The sequence below is a fragment of the Aspergillus piperis genome (assembly GCF_003184755.1).
Source record: "Aspergillus piperis CBS 112811 unplaced genomic scaffold BO85scaffold_25, whole genome shotgun sequence".
In the NCBI taxonomy this organism is placed as follows: Eukaryota; Fungi; Ascomycota; class Eurotiomycetes; order Eurotiales; family Aspergillaceae; genus Aspergillus; species Aspergillus piperis.
In genome coordinates, this window is record NW_020291615.1 from 306721 (window position 1) to 315089 (window position 8369).

The 8369-nt window shown below is 50.5% G+C and overlaps 2 protein-coding genes across 2 annotated transcripts; one reads left to right on the plus strand and one right to left on the minus strand.

Moving 5' to 3' along the window:
• Positions 1 to 3723: 3723 nt before the first annotated feature.
• BO85DRAFT_382241 (carbohydrate-binding module family 48 protein) lies at positions 3724 to 6259 on the plus strand (the record flags this gene model as incomplete). The annotated part of the gene is made up of 4 exons (XM_025656461.1): positions 3724 to 3746; positions 3966 to 4101; positions 4466 to 4973; positions 5028 to 6259. The coding sequence occupies 4 exons, from the start codon at positions 3724 to 3726 to the stop codon at positions 6257 to 6259; spliced, it is 1899 nt and encodes a 632-aa protein (XP_025511172.1).
• Positions 6260 to 6506: 247 nt separating this feature from the next.
• On the minus strand, positions 6507 to 6960 carry BO85DRAFT_463223 (uncharacterized protein; the record flags this gene model as incomplete). Its single annotated transcript, XM_025661908.1, has 4 exons — positions 6507 to 6564; positions 6636 to 6694; positions 6777 to 6802; positions 6864 to 6960. 4 exons carry the CDS (start codon positions 6958 to 6960, stop codon positions 6507 to 6509), a joined length of 240 nt encoding a protein of 79 aa, XP_025511173.1.
• Positions 6961 to 8369: the final 1409 nt, after the last annotated feature.

An 8369-nucleotide genomic window follows, 5' to 3' on the forward strand; every position in this document is an offset into this window, starting at 1 on the left:
GCTGGCGAAAGAAGGGCCGGAGAGAACACCGCTCCGGCCACAGTGAAGCGGGGAAGTTGAAAGGTCGGGAGACGGCGACTGAAGCGGCCGGCACGTAAGGACGGAAATGGTCTGAAGGAGGTCAGACGCTGAGCAAGACTTGGAAAGGCGAGCAGGTGAAGAAATAGAATGTATGTGCGGGAGAGAAGGAGAGAAAAAGTAGGAGGGGGCAGTAGTCATCAGAAAGCGAGAGTAGTAGTAGTAGCAGGGTTTGGAAAGGACGGGGGGAACAGAAGATGTGGTAGCACAAGCCCGAGAGAAAGAGAGGGAGGGGAGGGGAGGGGCGGGTAGGGAAACCGACCAGAAGGTCGTAGCAGCAAGCAGATTGGAAGGTGGCCGTGGATGGAACAGAAATGGGGGATCCAGTCAGGGAAGCAAGATCATTGATGATTGGGGTCTCCGCTAAACAGTGTGGGTATTGGGTCCAGCAGGTCTCATTGGATGTCCGCTGTGGTACGTTTTTCTGCTTCGGAGCCTCTGAAGCTTTTCTTCTGGCGGAGGGAGGGAGCTGTTTTGCTCGTAGATAGCTGGCCAGAGCTGTTCTGGTGCAGAGTAGATCTCACGAAGCAATACAAGCAATGTAGATACGGAAAAAAAAGGTAACAAGACTTGAGGGATATAATAGTGAAATACACAATAAAAAGAAAAAATGAAATAAAATAAAATAAATGAGACCAGTGTGAAACAACAAGCACAACAATCACAGCGGGAAAGGAAAATCACCGGGCAAGCTTTGGAGGGGCAACACAGCAGAAGTTTAATGGAGAGTAGCTTTGGGAGGAGGGGATTCCCTTACCAGTGAGACTTGAGCGGCTTCTCGGTCGCGTGGGATTTGCAGACAATGGAAGGGTTGGGGGGCCGGCTAGAAAAATGGCAGAAACACCTAATCTTGGGATGGAAGCCTTCTAGACAGTTCAATGGGGGCGCTTTTAAATGAGATTGAATGGCGCCAGAAAAGGGGTGGTGGTGAAGTGGTGATACGCAGGGAACTTGATCCGGAGGGGTTGCAGAAAAAGGGAGGGGGAATGAATTAATGAAGAACCATGAAAAAGGCGGGGAGCAAACCAAAAAGCCAAAACTGGATGATGGATGGATTATTATATGACTCGCGTCTAAAAAGTAAAGTCCTCTCATGATCATATCACTCTCTACTTCTATTTGCAGTGGGAAATCATGATTTTTCATTTTCATTTTTTATTTCCCTTTTCATGCTAATTATCTTCCTTCCTCCCCCCCTTTCTCAGTCTATTCCATTCCAGGAGCTCGGCTCTATCCTACTACTGTACACACCATCCTTCGGAGAACTCCCCGGTGGTGCCCTTGTCGAACCCACCACCACCACCATCATCACTCAGGCCACCCTCCATTCTTACTAGTAGACTCACCTCCTTAATTAAGGGCAATGGACTAAATTTCGGATGCGTTGGGAACCTCCCATCGCTAGGACGAGATGGCTCAGACGGCTCGATCGACGTCACGGACACCCCGCTAGTCCAGTCCACTACTTCAATAGCTGACGGCCTTGGGTCAATAGTCTGTCTCCGTTCCTAGGTATTATCAAATGAAATCCATAGTCGGGCGTAGTCGATCGGACTAGCACCGTCTCAGCGTGTTCCAGAAGGTGAAAACGAAAAGGAGACGTGGACGATGGGCCCCAGAACTCCGAATCCTTCAGCCCAGTCGACCGGGAACGGACGCGATGTGGAAGAGGTGGAAGCTTCGATCGGCCCTCCCAGGGGCTTCCAGACGGTTTCTAGAACATTGCGGTATTCGGAATAGGAGGGCCAGTCAGAGTGCCAGCCAGCACTGGGTTGCGTTGCGTTGCGTTGCGCCACCGGCGCTGTGATTGAGATTGACAATCAGACCCTTGAACCGACCAACAACAAAGGGGGCGGGGAATCGCAAAAAGGAGACACGCACTGCCGACCAAGCATCATTCCTGCCCGTCCCAATTCAATCAAAGGTCGGTCTCGATGCGGATAATTGGCTCATTGGGGGGTTCTGATTCTCTCATCAGCCCCGACGCAGGTGGCGAACGAAATGGTGCTTGCGTTTGTGAGCCTGCTCTCCGTTCGGATGATCTGCTCGCTGAGGTCATAGCCAGGGTAGACTATCCGTTCGTTGACGTTTGCTGGAGAGCCACCATTCTGACAGGGCAAGTGGTTCCGTCAGCCACTTCGAGGTGTCAAAGTGCCATCATCTCCACTGGAAGGTCAAGGTAACGGTCTGCTGTTTTGCCAATGCGGCAGGCAATGAGAGCTATCGGACACACAGAGCTCCCATGGATCCATGAACTCGTTGCTGCTTTTGGCTTCATTCGAACCGACTTTCCCTCCCAAGCCTAATCCGGTTAGCGTTCTAGCCGTTATCGCATTCTTGGTTCGTCGACTTGGACTATTCCTTGTGCGGACTAGCTGCTGTCCGTGCTCTCTGGATCAGGATTAGCGCCGGGAGTTGCTGTTGGTGAAGGATGGAAAGACAAGACAAGAGTGAAAGGGTGTTGAATTTCATTTCATCCACTCCAGCGCTTCTTCTTACCGCCAGCCAAAAGGCCAGCTCCTATTCTCGTGATCATAGCCTTAAAACAATAATACAAACAGGGCGGTTATCTGTTGGCGTAAAAAACTTCAACAAAAAAAGGAAGAGGGGGTGGGCGGGGCGAGTGCCTAATGCAAGGTCGCCAACAGTCACATAGATGGCTGGACTGGACCTTTCAGTCTTACAGTGTCAGTGTAGTCGTCTAGTCTAGTCCTTCGGCTGTGGGTTGGGATCTACACGGACCATATAAAGTTTTCCAGGCCCTCACAGTGCATATGTTGAATAACTTACTCTCATATGCCCTCTGTAGTCTGTACGGATTAATATGTAAAGCAATGTGGGTGATTTGATCAGGTCCGTCAGGTACCATCGACATGCTTCATCCAGTAGAAACTCTGCCTGGGAGAAGCCCCTGGGAAAGATGCGCTAAAAGGCAAGGCGAATGGCTGTGACTACGGGCAGGAATGCAGCCCTGCACGAGCCTCCATACCAACGGACTCTTTGGTTTCCCACAACAAGGTTCTGATGAAACTGGCCAAGTCTAGCGCGATAAGATGCCAGCTGTCGCTGCGCTGAGTTGTACACGGGCTGGCAAAGAGCTGGCAGCCACTGGGAGTGTCTAGAATTCCTTCCGATACGGTGACTCAATTCCATGTGTTATTCCGCGAGGCTTGCTTAAGATTCATCATTACCGATTCCTCGACACAGAATAAGCCACGGCGAAAATCATTGCGTGTGTGTGTATGCTGTTGCTTGCTGTTTCGCCTTGATCAATTTTGACACCAGGAACATCCAAGTGGCGGCTTCTTACAGCGTACCTACTTACTCATCTCTCTTTCCAGTCAATACTTCCTGCCAAAGAGTCCGACCGGTGACGGTCTGTGTGCGACCGAACAGCCCCCCCGCTCCATCTCTCTCTCCCCTCTCCATCTTTTTCCAGCAACACTTTATCGCCGTTCCCAGCCTCTTCCATACGCCATTTCTTACCATTCTTTAATTTTTTTTTATTTTATCCTGTTTGCTCCGAGCGTTTAGCTCTTTCCTTATCCCTCCGTTCCTACTACATTCTCTGCTGCTGACAAGTTCCTGCTCCCACCACATCTTATTGTCTGAGTTCGGGGGATCCAAAGCCCACCCGCCGTAAAGATGGGGAGCTACACATTTACATGGTAAGTGACAGATCCCATTCTCCCACCCTCTGGAACCTCCCAATTGTGGGGGATCAGCCACTCCACGGCCCTCCCTGTGGAAATTCTATTCTATCCGACACCTTCCGTACCAAGCGACAAGCACGTACGGATCAAAGCCTAGCTTTCTTCGGCGTCATGAGCTGGAAACTCTCGGGTGGATTTGATCGCTGACCGATGCGGATCCTCGCATGCGACCAGGCCGTACAATGCGAACGAAGTGTTTGTCACCGGCACATTTGATGACTGGGGCAAGACAGTCAAATTGGATCGCGTAGGCGATGTCTTTGAGAAGGAAGTTCCGTTGCCAGTAACGGATGAGAAGGTGCACTACAAGGTGAGACAGCAGTCGCATGCTCTGCACATGACTTTTATGGCGCAGAGCCGTTCCCTGTCCTGATTTGCTTGCCATGCCCATTGTTTGTACTTCCCGCCGAGGATTACGTCCTTTGATGGGGAAACTCATCGTGAGGATCCCGTTCCTCTTCCAGTCCCTCTGCCTGTCCTGCTTATCAAGTTCCATCGCGCGATGACGCTCCATCCGTGGACTGACGTCATGTCGCCGCCAGTCGCGGACGGGCGTGGTTTCCCCCTCTCATGTTTCCTGACTCTCCTCCCCCCAAACTATAAGACTCCCTTGTCAGCGTCATCGTTGCATTGGTTCCACAAACTAACAATTGTTTTTTTTCTTTGGTTCATAGTTCGTCGTTGACGGCATCTGGACCACCGATAACAGAGCTCCCGAAGAAGACGACGGCAGTAGCAATATCAACAACGTTCTCTATCCTGACCAAATTCTTAGAGAATCAACCACACCTTTGTTAAACGGCACTGCAGATATGGCCGGGGTCACACCAGGCTCGACAACCGCTGCATTGGCAGCCGGAGTCCCCAAGGAGTCCAGCAACAAACATGGACAGAATGGATACTATCCCACCATCTCATCGGCCGCTCCGGGGTCGACTACTGCCGCGCTCGGCCAGGATGTGCCGCTCGAGCAGAGGGCCAATGTGCCCGGATCGTATCCCATTACCCCAGCCAGCGAAGCTGACAAGTTTTCTGTGAATCCAATTCCGGCGTCCAGTGGCGCGGGAAACCCGATCAAGCTGAACCCGGGGGAGAAGGTGCCTGATCCCAGCACCTTCAACACGAACACTATCTCTTCGACTGCACGTACCGACCGTGCCGGCTATGAGCAGGGCACTAGTGGTGGACTCCCCGGAAGCCCTGCTTATGATGCCAGTGCCTTTGCGATTCCCCCAGTATCCAAGAACATGATCCCCGAGTCTAGTCTGCCAATGGGTGAAAGCCAGGGAGCGACTGACCCCACCTACACAATCCAGTCGGCTGCACCGACGTCCACGACTGCGGGACTTGCAGCTGCTGTCCCGCTGGAGTCCCAGCGACAAACAAGCAGTCGAGTGCCCACGAGTGATGTCCCGGATGTGGTGCGACAGTCGTTGTCTGAAGCCCACCGGGACCCTGAGGCGGCCACCAACAAGGAGGCTGTCGATGAGAAGAAAGAAATGGAAGAGGAACTTCGAAGGAAGGTTCCGGTGGACAACTCGACTGGCGCGCCGGCGCCTACCACTGTTGCCGGGCTTGGTACTTCATCTGGACTTGGGTTTACCGCTGGGGCTGCTCCTTCGACCAACCTTGGTCCTTCCACTGGCCTCGACGTTGCGACTGGTATGGGTACCACTACTGGCCTGGGTGCTGTGGCTGGGGCTACCGCTGCACAGGGCTCCCAGAAAGAGACAACCAGCGGGTTGCCGGCCCACGATGTCCCCGATGTGGTGAAGCAGTCGATCTCTGAAGCTCATCGGGATCCGGAGGCAGCAGGTGTCGAGGAGACTGTCGAAGAGAAGCGAGAAGTCGAAGAAGAGCTTCAACAGAAGGTTCCCGTGAGCAATCAGTCTGGCACACCCGCACCTGTGATCACGGCTGCGACTTCTGAGAGAGCACCCGGAGCGTCTGGTGCTGAACCTGCTTCGGAGAGCGCACCGCGTGCTACTGGTGCTGAGTCGGCTTCGGCCCAAGTTTCTCCCAGGGCCACTACCCCTACAGATGGGCCCACGGTGACCACCGGAGTTGCCACATCGAACGCTCCCGAAGAGTCTGGACCTGGCGCATCTGGCCGTGAGGACACCACTGAGATTCCAACGAAGCCCGCTGCTGGTGCGACGGGAGCGAGTGCGACCAAGACTGTCGACTCTGGCGTAGAGAGTGGCATTGCTCCCGACGAGACGACGCCTGCTCCGACAGCTGGTGCCACGGGGGCCAGCGCAACGAAGACTGCCGATCCCACCGGGACCAGTGGTGCACCGACCAGTGGTACTAGCAAGCCAGCAGAGTCCGCGCCGACCAGCAATGCGGCGGCCACCTCGAAGCCGGCTACCAACAATGCCGCTGGAGCGACAACGAATGGCAAGGAAGAGAAAAAGAAGAAGAAGGGCTTTTTCTCGCGACTGAAGGAGAAGCTGAAATCGGTTTAAGAGGATGCAATGATACTATGATAATGACCCAGGTGTATAATGGGAGGTGGAATGGGGTTTATGCTTTTCACGTTGACTGGATACCTGTTTGCATGGCTCGTATAATTGCTACGGCTTGTTTGGTTTATTGCTGCTCCACGGAGCATCGATAGCTAGTATGATAATGTTAATGTTCTGATGAATATATGCCGATTCTACCTATTGATAAGATGTAGCTATATTACTGGATTACCAGATTACTAGAATACTAGATGGGTATTGCGTTGCTCACAGCCCCATTGACTTTGACCGGATACCCAAGGACACTAGCAGAGATGTCAGTATACGCAGTAGACATGATAGAAAGAAAGAAAGAATGAATGAATGAAAGACATACTCCTTCCCCGTCTGCGTCAAACAACAACCACAGAAAATCGACGCCGGATAGCAAATGACCTGCAGGCAGGCAGGCAGTTAGTTGTCAATTCAATTCTTTTCAAGCAATGGAAGTAAGTAGTTGTGATATAGATATACGTACAGCCGCGACTACCGTACAAAGGAAGCCTGAAGAAGTTACTATTAGCATACTTATATATGAATCAAGAATATGAAGGAATATATATACCTAATGTCGGTCCCACAACCTTACAGCGACATGGGTTCTGGTCTGTTCCGCATTGGAAGCAGATGGGGAAGATGGGGAGGAAGGGGATGTCGCACATGTTCTTTGGTTTTATATCAAGGTGTGGGTTAGTTAATTGAGTTATTATGTATTAGAGAATTAAGGGGAGATACTAGTAGAGAGAAAGGATTGGGATGAAATGGAAGGGGAGTTTCTGGTGTTGTGCTGCGGTGTTGTAGTTGTAGTAGTTGTGTACAATTCCTGGGTTGTGAGTGAGTGCTGTGTCGTCATCATGAATCATGTATGCAGCATACTACTTAGTAGAGTGAAACTGCATGATAAGGGGTTTATGCATGGTTATTTCATAGGATATCCTGTGCATGTTATTATTCTATAGATATAATTATATACTAAAATAGATTTGTGTCGAGTATTCTACTTGTAAGAATTGATATGTTCACTGGTGAGTGAGATAGTGGAGGTCACGTTCCACCGTACCTTACATACTTACATACACACACACCATTTATCATCAGCAATCAATTGATCAGGTGTCAAATCAGATGACAGTTCTGCCTAGCACAGACACAGACTAGTAGTAGTAATACTTCAGTAACCATATTATGCAAATGTCAAAACCAACTACCGAATTGAACCCTGCATCCCATCCCTTCCCTTCCCTTCCCGCTTCCCCCCCAAAATCAACGCTCTGCATGCCTAATCGGGTAATGTTTATGCTGATAGATAGAAAAACCGAAATTGACTGCATGACCTGCATCAGTCATCAATATTTCATCCATCCCTGCTCTTCATACATATTCCCCAATTTTCTCCAAACTCCACCTTTCACTTACACAGCCATTCTTCATATTCCTGTCTCCCCTTACCAAGCCACACCAACCTACAAAAATAACTGCCAGTCTTGTCTAGGCATCCTAGGCACCCGAATTCCCCGTTGGTGGAAATAGGAAATAGTTCACAAGGGGGGCATTTTCCTTGAACGCCCCCGCCCGCACACAAGCCTTGGCATTAATTGCACAGCAAAGCCACACGCATTACTTTCCTTTCCTTGGTTGGGGTTAGTTAACTTGAATTTGAGGAGAAAACCAAACCATCTTTGCTTTTTTCTCCCTTTCCCTCAACTCTTTAACGCAGTGAACTTACTGCTTTTCACTAATCTATTTTTCTCTCTCGTGTCAAAGCCACAATATCCTCCCCCCCACCCCCAACTCCACAGGATTGAAATCAATAATAATTTGAATACCGCTCGTGTGGGTTAGTTATATAAGGTGTTCGTCCGTGTTCGTATTCAGACTCAAGTTCAGATCAAAGATCAGCCCTACGCCTTATAAGGTCAACAGAACCGCACACTATATTTCTCTTTCACTTCACTTCCTTCACACTACAACCAACACTACAACCAACACTACAACCAACACTACAACCAACACTACAACCACCATAACAACAACCCTACGGGTAAATACCAAAAAAAGAGAGAATAACAGG